This window comes from Typopeltis vanoorti, chromosome 10 (genome assembly GCF_054136105.1).
Source record: "Typopeltis vanoorti isolate ZY-2024b chromosome 10, IOZ_Tvanoo_1.0, whole genome shotgun sequence".
Classification (NCBI taxonomy): domain Eukaryota; kingdom Metazoa; phylum Arthropoda; class Arachnida; order Uropygi; family Thelyphonidae; genus Typopeltis; species Typopeltis vanoorti.
In genome coordinates, this window is record NC_143558.1 from 2,507,014 (window position 1) to 2,532,790 (window position 25,777).

The window sequence follows — 25,777 nt, forward strand, 5'->3', positions numbered from 1 at the left end:
GATGAACAGAACTTTAACAAAAGAAGAAAATCAGAAGGAAAACGACAGAAGACAAAGGAATTCACTTTGATAGAAATTTAGCGAGAGATTAAAAAGCGATTGTTTTGGATACGGCACACCTGAATGAGGAGAAGATAGAAAGAAAGCAAAAACACTTTGCAGAAAACTGAAACTGTTGATTTCTATAGGGTTCTATTAAGATGGTAGAAGATTAGAATAAGAAGAACAGCCAAGACCAAAAGATTAAAAGGCTAACCGGATCTTGCGTTAATCTGTTTATCAGCCGACAATTAGAGTAAGGCTAATCAAGGATCTGAGGATCAGAGTAAGGGGAAGAAACCGAGGTTCTACAAAAATCATGAAGCTAACACGAGGCAAGTCGAACCGGAAGTCAGCAGAAGTTCAGCGTAAGCTGACAGAAGAGCAGAAATGGAGAAGGTAATCAGATGTGCAAAATAAAAGCAACAGAAGTATTAATCAAACGCGAGATGAGCAGAAAACTGTCCGACGATTATCAGAAGATTATTTAAAGCATTTGCAATGGATTAACAAAATGGGTTTATTAGAAATGGAAACAGAAAGAGTTTAAGTGAATCAAAAAAAGAAGCCTCAGAGTAATAGAAGAAGAAAAGAAGTTCGGAGCAGAAGATGCACGGTGGACTGAGGATGGAAGTATTATTTGGCTATTTGGGTATTTTGGCAGAGGCGATTCGACATATGACCTCTTCGACATATTCGAGGTGTCGGAAGGCTGGCAGAGGGAAAACTATAAATAAATAAACATTATTATTATTACTACTACAACTACTACTACTACTATTGTACAGGCACCTCCACAGAGTCTGTAGACACATCTTCAAATAATAATTATCATCAACCAGTTTCGATACCTGTACAATATCTGTGATGATTATTAATTGTAGATATTTTTATAAATCATTCACTAACAAAGCACACTCAAATGACTAACAATCTATTCACTCATTCACCCCACCCCGAGCCAAAGATCTAGTCCTCACTCCCTTTCTAACTTCCAGGATGACCTGTATGTTTCCCCACGTTATTCGCGTACTGAAAAATTCTCCACATCAATCCTATAAACTCCGCTAAGCATAATATGTCCCTATCATATCTCGCTTTTTCCGCTGATCAGCAAGGTTGTGTAACCCACAACTCTTCAATCTCTCCTCGTATGGATTCATCTCGTCCACATCTCCAAGAAATCTAGGTGACCAAATGTGTCCGCAGTAATTCCGAGGAGGCCTTATCAAAGCCTTATAAGTTGAATAATAACCTTCTTATCTCTGCATGTCAAGGTGTTCTTCAATACCCAAGTATTTCTATGAGCTGTTTTAACCTGCGCAATATGTCCTCTCCTCTCAATTTTAAATCCCTATCTACTGTACCAAACACCACCAAATCTTTGACGAACTTCCTTGATTATGGTCCCATTAATATGGTACAGAACTGGTAATCTTTTCACCCCAAAATACATACCATTACACCTTTCCACATTAAATTGACATCCTTTCTTCTTCATCATCTTCTTCTTCTTCTTTGCACATACTGCACTATGTTGAAATCTTCCTATAAAATATCAACATCATCCTTACTGATTATTGTTCTACCTAATTTTGCTCCATCAGCAAACAACTGAACATTTCCCCTCAGAATAAATCCGATATCATTAATAAACAAACTAAACAGTAGTGGCATAAGTACACTGACTTGTGGCACCCCACTAGTCACAGGCCTTCTGCAGGAGTGTGCCCCTCTATAGGCTATTATCAAGTATCTCTCCCTCAACCACTCTGCTGTCCACAACATTGGCTTTATATCCAAACCCATTTGGTGTAATTGATGTTTCAGTGTTCAAATCAACCGCCTTGCAAAGTCCAAAGTTTATGACCGTCTATCTATTACATTTATTTAACTCATCTCTTATCCTATTACAGAAGGTAAGTTACTGAAGCATGACCTACCTTTCACGAAGCCATCCTGCCCCCCCCCCATTCAGTATCCCATTCCAATCCACTCATTCCTGAATTTTGCCTTTAACCAACTTCTTGAGCCATTTGACCACCACTCCTGAAACGCTAATTGGTCTAAAATTAGCTACTTTTGTCTTGTAGCGTCTGTTATGCGATGAACTATTTTTACTTCTTTCAATTCCCTTGGGACTCTCGACCGGAGCAGCCTCGGGTTAAAGGGTCTCGTCATAGTAACTACCAATTCCATAGCACAACCTCGGAATACACGAGCCGATACCACGTCCAGACCCATAGTTGTGTTGACATCCAGATGCTGTAATATCCCATGTACTCCGGCTTCCTCTATCTATCCTTTCTTCCACATTAATCCCTCTCACATCGACTCCTGTAATATATCTTCACCTGGACATTACAATCCTGCAAAATGATCGCTTAATAATTCAAGTAGTTCGTTTGCTTCAGTCACTTCCCTTCCGTCTGCATTTTTCGAAACCATTCTACTGTTTGCATTCTTCCTTTCGCTTGCCACACAGTGAAAGAACTCTTTCGGATTATTCTTAGCTCATCCGGCTAATCTCGTCTCATATTCCGATTTTCCTTTCTTACCATTCCAGTCACTCTTTTGTGCTTTATACTGCTCATGGACTTGCTGATCACCTCTCTCTTCGAATTCCTTCCGCATGCTTCTCTTTAACTCCTACGTAATGCTATAACTCGTCCCTTTAATTACCATTTATTAATTCTTTTAATATTTCTTGTAGATTAGCTTATACGTTAGTAACACATGACTATTGTGTTACTAACGTATAAGTTACTAACGTATTAATATTTAGTATACATTGTAATTTCCTGAAATAATAATGTATACTAAATATTAATTAAAAACTTTAATAAATACTTCCTATATTTCGGCAATGTTACATTGCCATCTTCATGGGAACATAAAGCAATGATAAGTGCACGCCGGCACTAACAACGAGCAAATGAGGACGAAGAGAGTAACTAACGTTGTTTCTAGAGTCCTAAAAGTGCCCCCTAGCGGACTAAATTGGGTCGTCTTGGCTGTTGGCTGATGTTCTCTTGATGTAAGCTTCCCAAATTGGGGCAGTCTCGTGCACCCAAATTTGTTGAGATTTTTTAAGTTTTTTAGAGTTGAGGCTGATTCCAGGAACAATCTTTCATATTTTTGCTGCAGTGTAGTAACGTGGTGACTTTCGTCCATCGTATTCTGCGACTGGTATCCAGAGCGTGGTCCGCAAGCCCAGGATGGCTATTTTGGTGAAACGAGATATCCTGATATTAGCTGCCCTGCCTGTTGGGCCAAAGTAGGACAGTTTACAGCTGCGAGGGACCTGGTATACCTCAGGTAGGTCTAGGGAAAGTGGTTGGTCTCTGGTGGATCGGATAAAGGATGCCAATTTCTTATGTGGTTTGTAACTAGTTGTGAGGTCATATTTTGTTAGGATTTTGGTTAACTTTTCAGAGGTGACCCGGGTGTAAGGAATGGGAATAGATTTAGTGTTATGTTTGTTATGGAGGGGTGGGGGAGGGAGTTAAATGGATTTAATATTTTCTGGATTTTGAGGGGGATTGTAGCCGTTGGCTAAGAACGTGTTAAGGATGTGGTTTAGTTCAGTGGTTACCTTGCCGAAATACAGGAAGTATTGATTAAAGCTTTCTTTTAATTAATATTTAGCATGCGTTGTAATTTCCTGAAATAATTTAATACTTATCTCTTAAACATCGGTATACAGTTTCGTATTAGCTCATTCAGACATCTGATTACAACTTCATATTTATTACTTGCATCCGGAGTATATCCCCTCTTGCTACCGCTCCAAGTGATGAGTTTATCTTAGCTCCCAGCCTTATAATTCCACATTGAATCCTTATTCACTGAAAATTGCACATGATTAGCCACCTCCCAGGTGAAAATTAAATAATCGCTCTCGCCGATTGACGGCAACACTGACTTATACACAGATCCTTAGACGCAATCAGAAGTTCCACAGCCATCCTCTTGTGCCTTTCATTACACGCTGTCTTCGATAATTATCCCTAAGGAGCTGCACAAATTTCATTTACTTTCGTCCATATGAAGCAAACGGGTGTGTGAACACTCGTTTGCTTCCAGTCTATATCCTCATAACAATTACCCGCCCTGCACTTGTTATTTGCTGATCCAAATCATCCTTTGCATTCCCTGGCCTATAGCAGCAACCAACCAAATACTTTGTCACGTTACTTTTATCTCCCACCAACACAGTGTACAATACACAATTTTTCTCGAATTATCATCGACTGCGCCTCATTTGGTATCATCAGTACAACCTCTTCGCCCGTCCTCTTTTCTCTCTTCGCCCTAAAATACAACGACCTTCACTTTCTGTACCAATCATTGACATCATCCTCAGTCAACCACGTCTCCCTACTACCAATTACCTTTGACCAATAGGAATTCACCAGTAATAAAACTTCCTCCTTCTTGTTCCTGATCCTCTTGAACTGATGTGCGTAAATGATATGAACCTCATCGGCCCACGATTAACCTTTGTACCCACAATCCCATTCTTATTTGCAACCTCAGAAACTAAAGAAAGCATTTTCTCTCCAATCCCACACCCATTTGCTTCATTGGTGTCCGCATGCACCCTCACCTGCTTGTTCCCTAACAACCCAATATCCCCCGATTTTGCGCATCTAAACCTGCTTCTACAAGTGAGCAACACTTTTTATAAACTCCTCACACCGAATTCGTTTAAGTCTTTCCGGCCACCAATCTCTCACTCCACACATCCAGAAACTGAACTGCGCTTGTACACTCCACACACAATCTACGAATTGAGTCATTTGCAATGATAGCCGTCTTCGCAATTCGTTTTATCTTCCCAGAACAACACTCGCTCTAACTCTTCTCTTTTGCTACTGTCAGTAAGTCCTTCACGTCCTCCCTCGTGCAATACTTTCCTCCATTCAGATCATTTCTATTTGCCAAAATAATCAAAACTCTTCTATTTTACCATTTTGCCTGCTACCAACATCGCTAACGTCATTAATCTTTTCACCTTTAAAGCATGATTTCGTCATTCCCTCACAAGACATTCTTCTTATCATAGCATTTCCATACAAAATTCTTATTCTACTACTGCGATCTTTCTTTTCATTCATGAAAATACTTTTCATAAATATTAGCCGCAGATGTTTATTTGCTAACATTAAGTACTCCGCTGCAAAGAATGACATCGCATTTTAGAAAGACAGAACAAAGAACAGTAAGAACGAAATGGATACTTCGGATTGAGTGTTCTTATAGTTTTCAAAGAGCAGTTTAATGGATTCAAGTCTGCACAGAATACCAACTTTAATTCTTAATTAAAAGATAAAAACAATAGGCCTCCTTTAAATAAAGAAAAATGAGCAATTTCTGGTAAGACTCTGAGTGTGAAATCAATCCGGTCTCGCACTTTGATTATTCTTCGTTTTTGTGCTTTACACAAACTGAAAGTGTGGTGGAAAGACGAAACTGGGATCACTCTGTCCATTTGTCTGTCTGTTATATGTGCAATCGGCGCTGCTTGGCTCTAGCCTAGTTACTTTGAAGAAATTTCGGAACTTTAGCTGAGCAAAGGATTCTCACTGATACTTGAATCATGAAACCTTAATCAATCCCGATTTCAGACTGAAGGAATTGTCCGCTTCTTTAATAAACTGCGCTCATCGCAAAAATTTAGGCAAGGATTGCGCATCCAGTCGCTTACGTCAAACTAAGGTGAGAACGTACTGAGAGAGACAGAGTGAGAAAGTGGGGGGAGAGGGAGACAGGGGATCGTATGCCAGAGTGTCACTGTAATCACCTCCGTCGGATGAGCTGGCATCGTGCCAGATGTGCAGAGACGCGTGGGATTCTTCGGCTAATTTCTGCTTTTTGTGACGTCATCATCAACTTAAAACGTCATTTCGCGCTTGACGCACCTTCCTCATTATCAGCAACTCCAGAAAAGAAAACGGCAGCAACAATCGAGCTACAAAATGAAACTTGACGTTGTTCGGAGACTGCTAAGGTTTGTTATGGAAGAGTTTAAGAGACAAATGGAGGCGTCTAGTAGGAAAGTAAGAATGAGGAAAGGTGATGCTGTTCATCTGGTGTGTTGTGTTATGATTTCTAATCGGTTGCCTGTTTGTCATCACTCTCTGTTGCAAATCATCTGTCGTCATTTTCTAAATAGAGGTTAGGAAATTCCATCTCCTCTTGCTGCGGAGGTTGATAGGATGGATCCCTCTTGTTTCAGATATCAAATCTGAGCAAGAAAAACAGCTCATCTACTTGTTATTTTTGCTTTAGGAATTGAGGAAGATGAAATCAGAGGAAAACACCTTTGTAAAGATGCTTATCGTTCGGAAGAGGATTAGAACTCTTTCATGATATGTGAACGATTGTATACTGCAGTAAACACTGATTTTATTAACGGCCAGTGTATCAAGTTGTACACCAATCACGTGCTACACCAGCAGTACAAATGCGGTTCCCATTTCGTATCATCTTTAAGCCCGTTTTAAGTTCGCGGCAAGAAGTCCAACGAAATGTGTCCTGGATAATAAAATATCCCTTCATGAAAGAGAGAATTGAGTAAAGTCATGAGCTCTCGTCGTTTGACGTTCCGCGTGTGTTGTTGTCATTCGCCGCTAAGCAGATGCAGCGAGTGTGTCAAACAGAAGTTCGAAGGTGAATTAAATCGGATTAGTGCATGTTGAAGCCATAAATCTCAACTGCATTAACGTGGATGCAAAAGAAACGAGGGAGAATTGATTTCGTGTCTCTCTCTCTCTCTCTCTCTCTCTCTCTCTCTCTCTCTCTCCTACTATATCGTCCTTATTGTCTTCTGGGAGATCCAGCAGGGACTTCATTGGCCGCCAAAATGTTCTCCCAAACAGAACATTTGGTTTACTTTTCCGTTCTTCTTTCATATAGAAAATAACGTTTTCATGGAGTGTGTTGAAATCCCTCTGAGCAAAAGTATATTAACACTGTTCCAGAGGCCTCAGGTTAAAACGAAACCCCTAAGATTTCACTCCATGACGTCGTAGCCCAAACTTCAAAGGGGATTTAATTGTAAAACGAAGCCAAGGTTTTAAAAATGTGTGATATTTCTTCATCCTTTGAAATGAGTCAAGTGGGTTGGGAAATGGTTTACGGGATCCAGTTCTTACGCGTAACCATTGGACATCTTCTAGATTCATATTTCGTTGGTTCAGATACCCTGAAAGTCAAGGTTCCCATTTCATCCGCCTAAATTCCACAATTCACAATTTTAGTCCCCCCCCCAGATCGAGTGCTCTCCTCATACCATCCGTAATAATCTCCTTCCATTTAGGACATTAGTAGTGTAAATGTACCTTAAATATACATCTGTAAGTACTACAAAACCTTTTTAGTTCGACTAGAAGGATTCTTGTGAAATAAGTATCACTTAACGCCGCCATAGAGTTTAAAGCTTTGAGCCTCACGTGGTTCTTTTGCAGTACCGTTTAAAGCCGCAACGCTTTTCTTGTTCTGTTCGGGTTGTAAAATGGGGCATCTTAATGAATAAATCCCTCAAGTTATTCAACAGCTTAACTAAGAGTCCCCACTAAAACTCCTTCACTGCTCTTTTCTCCTTCGTCGTGTGCAAACAGCGCCACCTTTCTTTTAGGATCTGTTTATGCACTCTTCTTCCTCGTGATCTCCACTGTTTCCCCGTCAACTCAGCTGCTGCTCGAAGCCCGCTTTTCGTTACAGAAAAAGAGAAAATGAATTTTGCCAGTAATTATTGAGTCCATTCACAGTTTCCATTTACTTCCATTTACTGTCAGTTTTTTTTTTCTGTTCAATCAGAATGTAGAAAGAACGATGACATCCCCTAGTTGTCCACGGTGGAAGAACACATCAAGGGTGTTCTTTTGACAATTTTCCTCCAACTGTATCTTACTGACCTTTTTCACCAACTTGCAAGTCCGACGTAAAACGTTAAAGAGAGCGGAGGACAAACGGAAATACTTCATTTGACACTTCAAAATGATGTTCGAGTCTCTTTCTCTCTTTCTCTCTCTCTCTGTGTGTGTGTGTGTGTGTGTGTGTGTGTGTGTGTGTGTGTGTGTGTGTGTGTGTGTGTGTGTGTGTGTGTGTGTGTGTGTGTGTGTGTGTGTGTGTGTGTGTGTGTGTGTGAGTTCATTATCTCTACCTTGTAAAGACTGAGTCTAATCTATTAAACATAATTCCTCCTGAGAATAGAATCAATCCACTTCGCTGTTTTACTTTAAATACCATCCAAGTCTTCTAAATTAGGAAGAGCGTTTGCTTCGGAAATAACCAAAAAAAAAAAAAAAACTTGGAACATGCTCTCCCTCCAAATACCCCATAGACGTACGTTAAGTCTCGTTTCCCTTACCTCAGTACTCCGGAATTAGTGGAGAAATCACCAAAATCGTAGAACGCCATCGATTAATTTGTAAACAACAATATGCATTCTCATTCGACTGCAAACCTTGTCGCTAACTTTGCCCACCTTTTTGCTATTGGTTATGGAAATATCAAGATATCCTGACATGGTTCTTGATATTTCCAATGCATCTGATCGAGTCTGGCATTCTACTTTCTCTGGGGAAAGACCTTTTGCCTCCTTCCCCCTTACCTTTCATAACACTCCAATCACCAACCAAGGTCATCTTTCTCTTCTTGGACCAACTTTCACATTTAACCTTTTGTGGTATAAACACATCACGTTCATAACCTCTTCAACATCAGAAAAAAAAGATTGTTTGTTGTTCTAAACATGAATTCTCTTCTGCTCGAATCTTAACACACCAGGAATCCGAAATCCACCGAATCTATTGTTCTCATTCATTGAGTCCTCCCCTCTAATCTTTTTTCCAAAGATGCTGTTTCTTTCTACAGGGCTTCCTGTGGACGCTGCTCCACTGAACTCTAGTAGATCCACCCATTCCTTGACTTCCTATAATCATATAACAACACATTAGACCAGTGAGTGGTTCTTAACCTTTTCAAAGTCACGGAACACTTTTGATTATAAGAAAAATTTGGGGAACACCAAAAACATTAGGGTCATAAAACTAACAATAAACGTATGCATGGACTTGCCTTTTATAAAAATCGAACTTATTTTAATGCGACACTCGGGCTTGTCTGCTTTTGCAGGTTTCAGCAATATCAGGTCTAATATGTGATGTACCTTCCCTCATCTCTCTTTCTATATTAGTAAGTCTTTCACGCTTCTTAGTTTTTATACGGGTTAATATTGAGAAACCGAGCTCACACAAATATGCTGCTGAAAACTCTAACATATTTCAGTGACTTTGTGGAGAGAGAGAGCTGGGTATTTGGCTTGGACAAAAATCCAAAATTCCTGAAGAGTTATTTCAGAGAATTTCATTTTTAGACTACGATCTGTTAACAAGGTAAATATTTTTTATTTTTCTTGTAACGAAAATTCACAACTCGATGTATTAACTGTGCCAAATGGATTTCGTATCCAGTCATAATTGTGTGTATTTAAAGAAGGAAAGTAACTTGAAGGGGTGCTTAAGGGTCAAAGCTGTATAACTGAGAGGAGACCTCCACATAGCCTTTAACGGAATGCGGAGAACCGACCAGGGCTTCTGACCTAATATCCAATCCTCACCTTCTCGTGGTGCACCCTGTTGGGTATCCACCTGGATACTGAACGAACGAGGATGGGCTGGAAATTTGGGATTTAGCCGACCAAATTGTATTATTATTGGTTAAACCAAAATAAAAAATGATGGTACAACATGACAGAATTTCATGCCGGCTGGAGGCATTACCTGGTTAAACGAGGCGCCTGTTGTTTTCGCCAGGGAACCAGGGCAAACAGCGAAACGTCAGCTACTGGAACAAATCTGAAAACAAACCCCAACTCAACATCACCAGAATTAAAGATCGGTACTATCAACGTAAGAAGTCTGAATAGCAAAGAAATGGAGCTAGCTGAGGAATTAGATAAGTACCAGATCGACATAATAGGGGTGACTGAAACAAAAAAGACCAAAACTGGTGAGATCTTTCTGAGCAATAAATACAAAATGTTATATCCAGGCAATGACAATCAAGGAAAAGAAAGAGTAGCCATAGTATTCAACACAAAATACGAGGCTGATCTTCTTGAATGGCAGTCAGTCTCAAGTAGAGTAATGTGGGCAAATATGAGAATGGGGAACTGGACAATGAGACTTATTTGTGCCTATGGTCCCACAGAAGGTTCTACTAAGGTAGAAGTGGAGGAGTTTTTTGAGGCTTTAGAAAAAACAACAGACACAATGAAAAATGAAAAGTTGGTCCTTGTTGGGGATCTAAATAGCACAGTAGGAAATGATTGTGAGACATACAAAAATATTTTGGGAAAATTTGGAGAAAAGAGCAAAGTTAATAATAATGGCAAATATCTGTTGGATTTCTGCTCAGGACATGGACTGGTTATTACTAACACCATGTTCCAACATAAAAATGTGCAAAAATTCACATGGAGAGAAGAGACTAGGAATACGAAAAGTCTCATTGACTATGTTATTGTTGATAGTGATGTTTTCTCCCTGGTGCAGGGCACTAGAGTGTACAGAGGATTTGAAATTGGAAGTGATCACTATTTAGTCTTGAGCAGGATAAAATTGAATTTCATATTGAAAAGAATAACATGTAAGAAAGTTTTAAAGCGAATAAAAGTTGAGCAGCTCTCAGATGTGAACTGTAGACTAAAATACACAAAGATTATTGAAGAAAAAATGAAAGAGTTTGAGAACAGGAATCAAACCTTGGAGATTCAGTGGCAAACTCTGAAGAAAACATTGATTGATTCTGCCAGAGAGACATGTGGTGAGGTTGTCTGTAAGGATAAAAAAATCAGAACTCCCTGGTGGACACAGGAAGTTAAAGAGGCAGTGAAAGAAAAGAAGAAAGCATATCAAAAGTTCCTGTCAAATAAGTCAGCTTGTGCTCTTAGAGAATATAGAGACAAATGCAAGAATGCTAAACACTGTGTAAAACTAGTTAAACAAAAGTCATGGGAGGACTTTGGCAAGAATATAGAAAATAAATATCAAGAAGGTGGCAAAATATTCTGGAGGTTGTTGAAGAAGCTTAAGAATGGAGGAAAGAGTGCTGTAAAAGGAATTAGAGATGATAAAGGTGATATGAAAACAGGAGAAAAAGATATCCTTGAAATATGGAGTAATTACTTTGAAAACCTGCTAAATGAAACAAGCAGTGATGACAGCACAGCAGTGATAAAACACACTGACCAGGCATGCAGGCAGGAATATACATATCCATACTTGAAGTAGAAAAAGCCATCAAAGGCTTGAAATGTGGAAAGGCAGCAGGAGTAGATGATATTCGACCAGAAATGCTGAAGTATGGTGGTATAAGAGTTTTACAGTGGCTGCACTGCATAGTTCAGAATGCCTGGACAGAGGGACGAATTCCCGATGATTGGAGTAGAGCTCTAATAGTACCCATATGTAAAAAGGGAAATAAAACTGCATGTGAGAATTACAGAGGTATTTCCCTACTGAGTGTTCCTGGCAAGATCTATGCAAGTATACTTGAGAAACGGTTGAGAAGAATTGTGGAAGAAAAGCTTGGTGAAGAACAAGCTGGATTCAGGCCAAATAGAGGCTGTCAGATCTTCACTTTACGACAAATAGTCGAGAAAGCATGGGAATATAACAAAGATCTGTATTTAAGTTTTGTTGATTTGGAAAAGGCATATGACAAGGTGCCAAGAGAGAAGCTATTCAATACGCTGCAGTTATATGGTGTCAATGGGGCATTATATCAAGCAATACTTAGTCTTTATTTGAGTTGTAAGTCAGCAGTTAGAATTGAAGGAAGTATAGGAAGATGGTTTAATGTTAAATATGGTATGAGACAAGGATGTACATTATCCCCTCTGTTATTCATTATTTATATGGATCACATTATGAAGGAAAGTGGTATTAAACATTATATCAAAATTGGAGATGTTAATGTCAGCTCTTTGCTTTATGCAGACGATGTTATACTTCTAAATAAATCTGCTACAAGTCTGCAAGATTCTCTGACTAAATTGAATAGCTGTTGTAATAGATATGGTATGAAGGTCAGCAATAAAAAGACAAAGACAATGAAAATAGGTAGAATCATTGAAAATATCAACTGCGTTGTGAATGGAGAACCTGTGGAACAAGTAAAACATTTCAGCTATTTAGGCACGATTTTTACTGAAGATGGTAAACTAAATATAGAAATAGACAACAGAATCAGCAAAGCTGGTATCGTGGGAAGTCAATTGAATAAATTCATATGGAATAAGAAAGAAATTAGTCGGAACACTAAATTAGCTGTATACAAGACAGTGTTCAAACCAGTTTTAACTTATGGATCTGAGAGCTGGGTCAGAAGTAAAACACTTGACCAAAGACTAGAGACTGCAGATATGAGAGTCCTGAGAAAGATTAGAGGTGTGAACAGATGGCATCAATGGCAATATCATATTAAAAACGAGGATATTAGGAAAGAACTTGACATTGTCAGCATCCAGGAATGCGTTAGCAGAGCTAATCTCAGGTGGTATTGTTACTTAAACAGAATGGGCGAGGAAAGATTAGCAAAACGAATGTTCTCTGCCAGGTTGGCAGCAAAACGACCCAGAGGAAGACCAAGATATAGGTGGATTGATATGGTACAAAGTGCCTTAGACGATAGAAATATAAGATCTGATAATGTTGGAGTCTTGACAAGTAACAGACTGATTTGAAGGACAATTGTAGATAGGAAATTAATAATGATGTAATTTTTTTTTCATGTAGTACTATCATATCCTGTACACCCCTTGAGGGTACATGGCAGGAATTTGATGATGATGAAGTAACCTGAAATCGTTTCTTTCAATATTGTTAAATGTTCTGTTATAACGGAAATAATTCCCTCGACGTTTTAATTCAGAGCAGCCAATTACACTCAGCACTGTGTCATGTGACATCCTTCACCGGTGGAACACTTGTAACCAGTTTGCGGAACATAAGTGTTCCGGGAACACAGGTGAGGAACCACTGCAGTAGACACTTCTAATCAACATCCAAATGCACTTCTTATTCTCTTCGTTCATTCCACACATGTCTGTCCTTTGCAATATTCTTCTCCTGAATGTATTCGTCAACGAATACAACTCTCCCACTGTCCAATAAACTCATTATCAGATCCCTTTCTTCTTTCCATCACTCGTCCAGGCATTGTGCTCTCGTGTTGTGCGTCTGGTCGGTCTTGAGAACCGTCTTGTTTTTCTGGTGATGAGAAAACAAACTGCTTGGACTCACTCTCAGTTGGCATCGAGGATTCCGTTTGGGTGGCAGGACTTGGGTTCGAATCACGTTTTTAAGCAGACTAATAATCAGGGCTCTTCAAAGTCAAAATGACTTATTCCATCTCAAACGGATATGGAAGGGTTTAGCATCCCTCTTCCGAATTGTGGGTTGTTCATCCCTGAAAACACGACGTTTATTGTCTTAATTTCTTCAGTAGTGATGCGTAATAATCTCCAATTCTGCTAAAAGCGATGAAATCATTAAACATCATCGTTTTCTACGAAATTGTTTCTCCGCGAAAGGAACCTCTAAACACTCGTCTTCGTCCATCTATTTAATTCTGTTCTGTTCCATTAAATTCGGTCTACCCACGCCAACCTGTAGTGACTAAATAATCACGTGCATCGCGTGTCTGACTGTAATAATATTTGCAGACCTCCTTCCATTTGCTGAACAATAAACTCATTCAACATTAAAGGGTCGGATCCCAGTGGGAAGCAGATCATCCCCGAGAGGACTGCACTTGAAACTCCTCCCATGTTTCCTCCGTTAATATTGAACGTTTTGCAAACAAATGTGGAAATTGCTGTTTCGATGGTTGGAACCTTTCAATATAATAAGAGCCTCGCATTAACTGGATTGACTCACAAACTAATAAAAGATTTGTTGGTTTGTTCTTCTGTTTCTCCACATCTACCTTGTTATTTCGGTGTCAATATTTCTTTTCTTTTTTCTTTCTTTCATTGCTATTCCAGAATAATTCTCAATTTTTCATCGTTAATCCCGTCACTCATCAATCATTTCGAAATATTTTATTCTTTCCAAAAATCACACTCCTTAATTCCCCCGTTAAATCTTCCTGTTTTTAGGAATCATCTTTGCACCATGAGTTGGAAACTTTGGTTATTCTTTGGGTGAGTTACAATTTTTAGGATTTTTTTCTATTAAAACACGTTCGTTCACTTCGCGCACTAAGTATCCTCTCTCTCTCTCTCCATATATATGGAGAGCAGGCGCAAACTTGACTTACATGCTTACTTGGTAAATGGAGTAAAACCAGGTTTAATATCGCAAACAGACAAATAAGTCAAGTTTGGGCCTGCACGTATATATATATATATATATATATATATATATATATATATATATATATATATATATATATATATATATATCATCGTTAATCCCGTCACTCATCAATCACTTTGAAATATTTTATTCTTTCCAGAATTTTCCGGTAACCATTTATATATATATTTTTTGTTTTTTTCAGAACCCATATATATATATATATATAGGTTCTGAAATCAATATTTATGATGGAATATGATGAGAATTTTCTGCCTTCTCTCATCTCTTTCTTTCTCTCTCTCTCTAATATTTTCTACTTTTAAATCATCTTTTTTTTGTTTTATAATAGAAAGATTATTAAAGTCGCTTTTCGTTTATCTCGTGGACTTAACAAGCATAAACCATTCTGTTGACTTTCTTCCACTAACAGCGTGATCGCTATCTTGTTAGAGGGCGCTACAGTCGACTAGAAAAGAGATAATCACAAGTCTGCAATTGCGAGTTTGAATTTGAATCGAGCTGCACTCGAGTGTTTGTATGAGCAAAGCGAGCGATCTTAGCTCTTCAGTATCGCAAAAGAAATGCATGAAAACTCTTTAATTTAGAAAACTGACAACACACTCTTGGAATTGGATCGAAACGTTTTGTAAAATTATCAGAATTTGATTGATCGTTTTTTTTTATTTAATTTTTTATGAACAATCGCTGAAATTGTTCTGCTCATTCAGTTGTTCTTACTTTTCTTCGTCAAAAAGAGAAAGAAAAGATTCAGTTTGTGACCGTAACAGAGTGCATTTTCATTGGGCGTAATGTTCTTTGGCGTTTCAAGTTCACATTCGTGGAAGGAAAGCCGCTTTCTAAAAAAAAATTCCGTAAAGTTGACGAAGTTCATTCGACGCAACTGATTTCCCAGAAATGTGCAGAAGGATTCAGAAGCACCCTCGAACTTGTATGAAAAAAATAAATGATTTACGGCGGAAATATAAGTCAAGAGAAAACCTTTCGTAGGTGGGAGAGAAATTAAAAATAAAATAAAATCAGAAATAAATTTCAATTTATCCTGTTTAGGAGATTCGGAATGAAAGAAAAGTCAACGATATCCATGTTATGGGAGAATAATATGGATAGTCGTATTCACTTCATGCGCTGTTTAACACTTGGATTTCATTTTCTTAAATTTTTCAATTTATACTTCAAGTGCCAGAGGTGCACCATCTGATTGCATCAAATCCTGGACTTTTTGTTTATTGAGTGGCGAATGCTTGAAGGGTGTGCGAAGGAGACGCCGCGCAGTTTTCGCGCTAAACTGGGAATAAAAAGCATCTTCCTGAGACGAGTGAAAGGTGTGTCGGCTGATTGTGGTTTAGTTTTCCAATAAATAATAAAGATATTTGGGCTGCGCTCTGTCTTTACCTTCTTGGTGGCAAATGATTTTCATCCACCGATGTGATAGCGCCGACATCCCTGAATGAAAACTTGATTCAGCCTGTTTGAAACAAAATCCCCGTGATATTTCATGAATGGGGTTAATGTCGAATTATGTCACTCTTGATGGACTGATGGCAGCAAATGCACGAGGGATTTGCAGTGTTTCTTAGAAGAGATGATAAAAATGAAACGAACTGTTTTCAGAAAGAAATAAAAGATCAGTCTTCTTTAAATTTGTAGTCTTATTACACATTTATCTTATTTATAGTTTAAACGAACAGCACACGCATTTAACGAGATGCGTCTTGTTGATTCTTACACGCAAAATGGGGTCGCCTCTTGCACCACACTGGAGCAATGAAAGGCGACTGGAAATCTACGCTGTAAGAAAACGTTTCGTCTTTAAAAATAATTTAACAAAACGTGGAAACGAATAAGACTATGACGGGAAATTTTCTGTGTTTGTCTTTGTGTTCATCGGCTGTTTTCTTGGTTTTAAATGAGATTGGCCGAGTCTCAGAATTCAAAAATATATATATAAGAAATCTCACCCGGTGGATCATCTAAGACGAAAATAGCAGAGCTTCTGTCGTTAGAAAGTCCTCGAGCTGTTCCTCCCTCCTTCCCATGCTTCAAAGAGATTCGAATTCCCTTGCTTTCTATCCAATGGAGCATGACATTTTTCCCGACTAATCACGGAAACTTTGAAGGAGGGCGGAGGGGTCAATGGTACATTTTTAATGTGATTTTGTCACAATTTTTTTAATCGTGTTTAAACTAGACTTCGCCCTAAGCGGTATTCACAAGTTTTACCCAAAATTAAATCACGTGAGGGCAGAATGGAATGTGAGCTGTCGGAATAATCCAGAACCCTCCTCGGAATGCCCCAACAGGGGACCGACTTGAAGAAAAAAAATCTCTCCCCGATATTCTTGAGACTCTTAAAAAAGAGTACAAAGATTGGAATCTTCTCCCGTTGTGGAACGATTCTGTATTTAACTTTAAAAGGTTTTACTTTTCGGGTGGAATGTTGCGAAAATTAAGTACGAAGTGAAAATAAAAAAAAAGCAAAACTTCGTTCGTTCTACTTCTGTTTCAATTTAGAATTTTTTTAAATAAAAAAACTCATCATCACACGAAGAACCATCCTCTTTCTTGTGAGGATTCTTCCTTACGAGGGTCGTTGTAAGGGGTTTCGGAAGGAGGAGGGTGTCGTCACACTGTTTGCAACTCATCAACGTTTAAGATGTTTGGTTTGTTGGTAAGAAAACGAAAAGTGCTCAAGTGACGTCATTGCAGGAAGAGGAATTTCTATCGATGTGGTATTGACTAATTTTTAATTATTTTTTTACTTTCTTCATTTCATCAAAGAGCGCGTGCTAAAACTGCTTTCTTCATGTTGTGCAAACCACCCACGTCCGAAGCCTTTCCTGTCGATGTTGTAAATACAGCAGCACTCTGAGAGAGAAAGAGAGAGAGAGAGAGAGATTTTCAATGAGATTCGAGTAAACAAGTGGCGTTTCTTCCGTACCATCGCTCACTGTTCCCGTTCGCAGTTACGGAGCCTCCCCACGCTCGGTACGAAGGATGAAATTCGACTCTCTTTTTCCGATCTAACGCTAGCCGAGCCTGCTGCTGCCCGTTCGGTCACGTGTCTCCGTCATCCAGTTGGATGTGGTGACGTCACGACAGAAGCAGCGGGGAGATGGGTAGAAGTGTCGCGAGCATCCCAACGCATTTGGTCTCTCCGAGCTTCTCGGTGAGGTGATGTTTGGTAGCGGAGTGGGAGATAGTGTGCGCTGAAGCCGACATACGATGCACGTGCGGATTCTCGAGCCCATGGTGGCTTTCTTGGCCGTCTGGAGACGGAAGAAACTCTGAGAAATCGGTGAGTACTCGATTTGCATTTCTTCTCCTTACTTCAAACCCCACTCTCGGTTTCCAGCGAATTCTCCCCTTCCGATAATGAATCGTTTCCACTGCTGTGCGTGGAAACGGAACCGCTGACTTGATAGAACGAAAGAAGACTCGAATTCCTTCGTGTGGCAAACACAAACCGAATATCGGCACAAGGTTGGAACTGCTGTGCAACCTCTTACTCGGTTTCTGATTCGTGTATTAAAAGGCAGCGGATTAATAAGGGGAGATCACTGTAAGGGGAGGGAGGGCAATGTTGTTGTGTCACCACTCGGAAATCAAAGCAGCTGAGTGTGAATGAATAAAAGAGGGATGGACGAATACGCGAAATCAATTTAGCAGACGGTTCGCAATCTGCGAAACCCACCTTTCAAAAATGTTATTTGGAATGCGAGGGATTCCCTGCGCAGGGGATTCAGCGGTTTAGATGGAGCGGTGGTCGGAATTTTAATTGGGAATTAGAAAGGGGTCCAGTGGAGAATGAGAAGGTCGATTGGGCGCGCTTGAGTGAATGAGAAAACGATGTCTCAAGAGAAAGAGAGGCTGAGTGAGGGCCCAAAATAAACAGAGATCGAATCTGCACTTCGCATCGCAATTCATTCTGTTTTGCGTGTTCACTAATAGACGAAGGACTCTCCTTTTAAGTCTTCTATCCTCTTCGTCTTGTCCAACACCGAATGAAAGGAAATGTGTGGTAAGTATGAGGTTTATGAGGTATGAGGGTTAATATGGCTGTTTCAGTGTACGTCCGCACTTTCATTTATTTTATTCGCTTCCGAACCCTTTCTGAGGGTGCTCGCATATTCCCTTGTTACGAATTTCATTTTTGTTCATCGAAATAAGAAATTGTTAACTTACGGCTGACCCACACGTGGAGCTTGACAGATCGGCGATTTGGCTGCAGCGATTATTTATATGTGCTACCAAATATACAGAAATTTGAAGGAAATACCGAAACTACACTGAAACATATTAAACTATACGAAACGTTTCTACTTAAAGAGCGTGATTATCGTATGAGCTCTTTCAGCTTTTTTAATCATTTCTACCATCCACGTTACTTAACTGTAGCTTCTTGAATAAAATGATATTTCCCTCAAAAAAGAAGTTGTGAAGTCCACATTGGATTTAGTGTCCACCCTTGTCTTTCATTCCATGGTTTATACGACATATCGTGCTCTTTTCTCCCAGATTTGGAGTGTTGCAGGAAACAGTTAAAAGTACGTCAGTTTCACGGAAATTATGATTCATTCGAGAACCGGAAATGATGTCACTGAGCATGTACATTCTTGCCCGCTTCCATGCTAACTGAAATGCACATTGCTGTGGTTTAAGACGAAACAAAAGAGTAAAGCAGTTTCCTGAATCATATGCGTTCGATTTTAACTGAATAGGCGGCGCTGGTGTAGCACAGTTTCCTTCATTGTTGCAGTTGAAGAATAAAATTGGAATATTTGCTGTTGAAATGCACGATTTTCGGCTGCTCTGTGTGAATAGAACTGTGGCTCGTGCAACGACTAAAAGTAATTAAAGGATTTCAGCTTTTGTCATCGAACCCCCCCGCAGAAGTTTGCAACAATAATGAGGGCTGATTGGGGTTATTACAATTAATGAAAAAAGAACTCTTCGCATGCATCGTTTATATGCAGTGGACGATGATGTCCTTCTCCATATATCTGACAGGCAACCTCGCACCTAATTATAGTGGATGCGGGTTCGGTTCATTTCCCGTAAAAAAATCATAGCTGTGAGGTTTTAGCACATCTGGGAAAGAAAGAATAGCAACTCTCTTAGCTTAGCTGTAAACTTAGTTTCATTGGTTTTGTAGTCTGTTTTCGATCGCATAAAATAGCAGCGCCATCTATGGTGGAGGTGACGAACTATTTGCATTTTGATACTAAGTAAATAAATAAAATTTTGAAAAGCATCTCATAGTAAGTGATTGCGGTTGCAAATATCAACGAACAGGAAAACATACAAGCGATTTAGGATTCAATCTTTGCAATGCGAGCATTCGAAAAACACTAGAAATGTTCGGCAAAACACAAGTTCTAGTGTTTTGCCGAACATTTCTTAAATGATTTAAGAACATGCCAGACATGTTCTTAAATCGATGCTGTTTGGTGTCCATCTGTTAAACTAGAAAAATATAAAAATGAAAAAAGTGTTCGCAATATATATATTTAGTTCCCAATCCTTTCACTCCTATCTGTCGTTTGCTTTACATATTGTTTCTGCTGGTTCACATTTGTAAAGACAAACAGAAAATTCAACTCCCCTCCCCCCCTTATGAATTGAATAAATTTAGAAGAAACGATAGATGTGACCGAACGTGAGGCCACTAAAGAGAAAGAGTGACTAATTTTAAGGAATCTTCCCTTCAAGAGACAACAAAGCCTCAAAACGACTCCGATGTGCGCGGATGTTTCTTGTCGTTCTCTCATTTGCATCTTCGTACAGTTTTCCTTAAATGATGTTACGCGTTAGAGAAAATTGTTTTTGAAAGAAAGTCATCACTTCCCGATTAATTTCAACACATACACAGACAGAGAGAGAGAGAGAGAGAGAGAGAGAGAGAGAGAGAGAGAGAGAGAGAACCTCGAATTTCAGCGCAAATTAATCAACTGTCCTTGAGATGTGTTACATTCGCTGATTCTTTTTTTTTCTTTTCATTTGTGCAAAGGAGACTTGGGAATTCTTCACTGCTTTTGACGAAACACACAAAGGAAAGAATATTGCGTAACATTAAACAAGAAAGAAAGAAGAAATTAATACCATTGGGAGAGTGTGTGTGTGTGTGTGTGTGTGTGTGTGTGTGTGTGTGTGTGTGTGTGTGTGTGTGTGTGTGTGTGTGTGTGTGTGTGTGTGTGTGTGTGTGTGTGTGTGTGTGTGTGTGTGTGTTCCTTGCGCAACCGATCGAAGAATATTTCAACAGTAAAGAGAGAGAGAGAGAAAGGAATTGTGGTGCACTGGGTAGCCACAGAGGTAGCAGGGATGCATTTTTTGTTGCACAATACCTGGTTTGATGCAGCCCAATTGGTAGAGGAACATTTATGAGAACTTTACAACTAAAGGAGACTTAACTCAGAGTGCCCCCCCACACACACACTCATTCGAATCGCTTGTTTTGAATTTTTACTCTAAATTGATCTTTTTCATCTCTTCCAGTAATGCATTGAACTGACGTTTCTCGCATCCGAAACTTTGCGGTGGATCAAATAAACGAAACCCCAATGCGGAAACGATCCCCGCCCCCTCTAGAACTCAATCTGTTTCTGGCAAAACTGTATCCACTTTTGAAATGAAGCTCATAAGTACAGTCAGCCTTATCCAATCAAAACGAGTTACCTAACTGGAATAAAAAGCTGGATTTTCAACGTGAGGTCATATCCGTACGATTGTTAGTTTTCTGTTCTTTTCAGAATGTTGCTTCTCGTGATAACAACTGTTCAGTCTCTAAATCTCAGATTAGTACCAACGGTTACCTCTACACTTAGGAGTTCTGTTTCTCCCAAATCTTCAGAAATAACCTTCGTTCTATTCAGGTAAGCGTCGCTTCAAGTTTTCGTTTTTTGGAGATTTTTCGTAAATCTTTAGCTCATTCGTTTGTGCGCCAACGCGATTCTTCTAATTTCATTCATTTTTATGTTTCCGCATAGTCAGCAAACTTTTCTGTAGGGACCAAACGTGGACCTTTTCCAAGCCACATTCGACTCTCCGATGAGAATCGCTCTGGTCGCGTAAAGGGAGATGAAATTCATTTCCCTCCGAAAAACAGCCCCAAACTTGTATGTGCACTGCGGGATTCGAACCCACATCCTGTTGGTTGGTAAGCAGATACGCTATCCACTTGGATATTGAAGCCATTGGTGCTCCATTAACTCATTCTGTCTGTCTTCATCGCACACAACTGACTTTTGTCTCTTTTATAGACACACTGTTAGAACACACGCGCAAAAATTGGAGAACTGGCAGTCTAGAGAAAACCCTCTTGCACGCAAACATAAATATCCCTGCGGGTGTTCATGAGCTGTCTCCGTTTGGAATGCAGTTTGGAAAATTCTAGCGATATAAGAATGTGCTACGAGTCATTGGAATGGACGTGATGCTTCGAAATACAAGATTTCTGATTTTAATTACGGTTTTGCTTGAAGAGCTTTTCCCAGAGAAACTGAGGTTTTTATTCTAGAACACAGGCTAGAGGAGCATAACACACAAATAACAGACGTAATACGCTAACCTCGTAGCTTATTTGGTTGAGCAGTAGTTAAGAGTCGTCAGCAAAGGTTGATCGATTGGTAGAGTCTCCGCTACTAATGGCTCACGCAAGTTAAGCAAGTCTGAGCGCGGTTGATATTTGGATGGGTATCAATCGTTTGATGCTGTTCGCACTCTGCTGAGGACCGGCTATCCTCACAGGGTTAACTTCGGCCTGTAAACTGGCGTACGTCAGACCTCTGTGTCGTCGAGGGCACGTGGGGATATGACAAGTAATTAAGAGTCGTATGGAAATAAAACCAAGACAGAAGCGAAAAAGAAAAAGGAACGCAAAAGACTACTTTCGGTGCCAATATTAAGCAAACATGGTCTGCACTTTAATGAACTGTTAAGTCAAATAAAAAGGAAAACCGCTCCGCAAGTTTTATCATGAAAAATTCGGTCAGGGGAAGAATCAGAAACATTTTACTACGCCTTCACTAACAACGTCATGCAACTCAAAAAAGATACTTTTCCCATTAGGCCCAACAAAAACTAATCAAAATTCAATAGTAAGGAATGTGCTCTCTCCTGTATCCAAATTGGAACTGAAAGCTGCCTTCTCATAATTAAGGCAAAAGACGAGTCCATGAACTGACAAAATCAGACTCGCAGACCTCCCCGCACAATTTGAACGACTAAATCCTGAACTTGAAACTTGTTAACATACTTATGGGCGCTGCTGCTAATCCAAAGCAATTGGAAACCGCTATAGTTGCATCTAATTCACAAACAGGAAAAAAGGAATGGCGCAGACCGATAACGAACCTGCCTCTAAGCGCCAAACCTTTCGTAAACGTAATGCGCTCGGGTCTACGGAACTATTCCAAGCATAGAAAAAGATAAATCTACAAATGGCTCGTGGTCGGTACTGATGTAAAACCCAGAAACCACCGGCGTGTATTATATTCCTAAGACAAGCTCTGAGCAAGACAGCAGAAACGCTGCCCGAGCAAATACATTTATCGTAAAAGAACATACTCAGCAATTTGTCAAAATGGAAAAAAATGTAACAAAATGTTTTAATAGTATTGATCGCGATGCAATCTATTCTAATAAACAAGCTTTGATATCGAATTGTTATTACTATCAATTATCAAGTTACTGAATTATTTGCCAAGAAACAAAATTAAACGCCCCCTGCTGGAGACTAATACTGCTTTAATAAAGACGGTCGAAGAGGGATGCGGATTGATTACAGTTGGCACATGTTAAGAAAGGTACTGCATGCGTGCGTGTTGCTGTACGGAATTGATGGTACACTACGGATGTGGTATTTGAGGGAATATTACGGAGATATTGCAGCGATAAGAATCTGGAACAGAAATTCCGTAAGTAGTTGTAATCGCGATGATGGCAAAAATGATGATGATGATGATACGCTATTGGAATGTTTAATTGCACCAACGCAAGGAAGATTGAAAACGCTAAGATGTTCTGTGATTGTCAAAACAACCAGTAGGCACGCATGCTTATCATTCTTGTGTGTTCGTCTCAGTTTTCCTGTTTTCTAAATGAAAAAGTCAAGTTTTCTGGGGAGGACATACCCTTTCCAATTCATGTGTTCCTACAGGGCATTCAGAAATTGCTTCTCTTCGGTGGTAAAACTTATTCTGCAAATAAATCAATCAGAATGAATTCTGTGTGTCAATCCAGAATATCCTCTGCTGTTCGTTGGAGCATAAAAGGTACACCACGTATTGTGAACCCAAACAATCGGGACGTGCAGAATATCCATCTCCTCTGGTACCTACGTTTTTTGAGATGGACTAAAGTTCTGAAAAAAAGCAAATTCCATACAGAAAGATTAAAAAAACATTGTGAAGCAGCGTTATCTTGTTAGTGTAAATGTATCAAACGCATTACTCCTCTTTCGAGGGTCCTTTACGGTATTCGTCTTGGTATTTTTATCGCACTCGCCCGGACTCTGTAATTTGATGCAGTGCGCTCTAGAAACACGTGAACTCATATCGTACTGCGTGCGTTTTAAAGTCCTACTGAACACGCCTCTGAAACACAACAGAATCTTTCATCATATTTGGATTTTAATATCGCGTTGCTTCATATTTAATTGGGGTATAATTTCTCTTTCCATAGTTTCGGGAAATTTATTATTTATTTAATATTTCTCATCGGTTAAAAGTATCATATAAGATACATTGTTATTCTTCGAGAAATGTTTATAAAATATTTCTAAAGACCTCACCGACTGTATGTTCAAATGTGTCTCCTTTTCCTAAAGTGTCGTCTGTTTCTTTGGGGGTATCTGGAACCAATATACAATAAATACAAAGTTATATTATTTCTATTTTACAAGATATTTATTTAAAAAATAAATACATGTGGGGGAGCTGCAAATGCATATTTTATTCCTACTAATAGTTGCCCTTTATAATTAGTTGAAAACGGACGTTACAATAAGATGTTTAAAACAGCAAACTTCGTGTTTAGTGGAATAACTTCAGCTTCTCCTCCTTTCCTAAAAAATTAGATTTGCTGTTTTTTTCCTTCTTGACTTCCTCTTCCGAACATGTGAAACAAACTGGTTTTCGAATATCGTCAACTTTCTTCATTTCACTTTCTTCCTTGAGCAAGAAATAATAACGTTAATAATAAGTCCAGTTGAGTGGACATCCACAGTCCGTTGATCCTTCATTGAATATCCTTCAGTGGTGTGTGAAATAATACCCACAGTACTTGTAAAGAAATAGTGGAAAGAAATGGTAAAAGAAATAGTAAAAAAAAAAAAAAAACGAGTGCATGAAAACAATAAAAATTGGTACAGGGGCATACTCAATAGGATGACGGTCAGGAGACCTGATTGGTCAGTGCATCCATTCGATAGACACGTCTTGAAGATATTGGTTCATCCGCTTCGCTGGATGAAGACAAGCATTGCCATCCTGTATGATAAATGTCTCCCCTATTGCACCTCAATGCAGATGAACATAGGGGTCCAGATTTCTATAAGTTGCAGCATTCATAGTTCCACGAAACACTCGCAGGTCGGTGTGTTCCCCCAACGAGATGTATCCCCAAACCATCTCACTATGTTGACACTATTTATTTATTTATTTATTTTTCAGCCTATTTTTCTACCCACTACAGGGTGAAGACCTCTCCCATTGTGGGAGGTTTGGGGTCTACTGCTCCCATGGTGACCCAGTCCATATTGGGAGAGGACATAACAAACATCCATGCCTACGTGGGATTCGAACCCACAGCCTATTGACTGGGAAGTGGATATGCTAACCACTCGGCCAGCCGGCCTGGCTGGCCGAGTGGTTATGTTGACACTAAGGGTCTATATTTCAGGGGATATTTGAGGGATAATAAAGTGTCCCTAGTTCTCTCCAGATCATAACATGCTTGGTATCGCTTCGTAGAGCAAATCGGAACTTGTGTGTGAACAAAGCCAACCCCCTTTGTTCCTGAGTTCAGTCGGCGTGAAGCGTATCCATTTCAAGCATTTGTAATGTACCGTGGGGTAGGGGCGCAGAATACCGGTCGCTTTTCATACAGCTGATTTCTAAAACGGGAATTTCGTTTCCCTGCATAGCACCAAAGTAAGTCGGGAAAGTTTATCTCCGTCTGTAAATGATTCATTTGGATTATTTTTCTAATTAAAAGTAATCAAAACGAAAAAAATTCATTTATAATCCATTTGGAGGTCTTTTCCTTAGTTTGTCGAACTCCTTTTTGGTTTGTTTCTGGAGTCATTTTATCAGAATTTATTTCGTCAGTTGCGGCATTTTGTTTTC

At 39.4% G+C, this 25,777-nt stretch overlaps 1 protein-coding gene across 1 annotated transcript in view; it reads left to right on the forward strand.

Annotated features, from left to right (window-relative positions):
- The first annotated feature begins 358 nt into the window (after positions 1–358).
- LOC150102129 (uncharacterized) overlaps positions 359–25,777 on the forward strand; it is a 122,111-nt gene continuing 96,692 nt past the window's right edge. Inside the window, exons 1-2 of the mRNA XM_090399513.1 lie at positions 359–407; positions 17,621–17,730. Coding sequence (XP_090255639.1) covers positions 359–407; positions 17,621–17,730 — 159 coding nt within the window. The remainder of the gene's footprint in view (positions 408–17,620; positions 17,731–25,777) is intronic.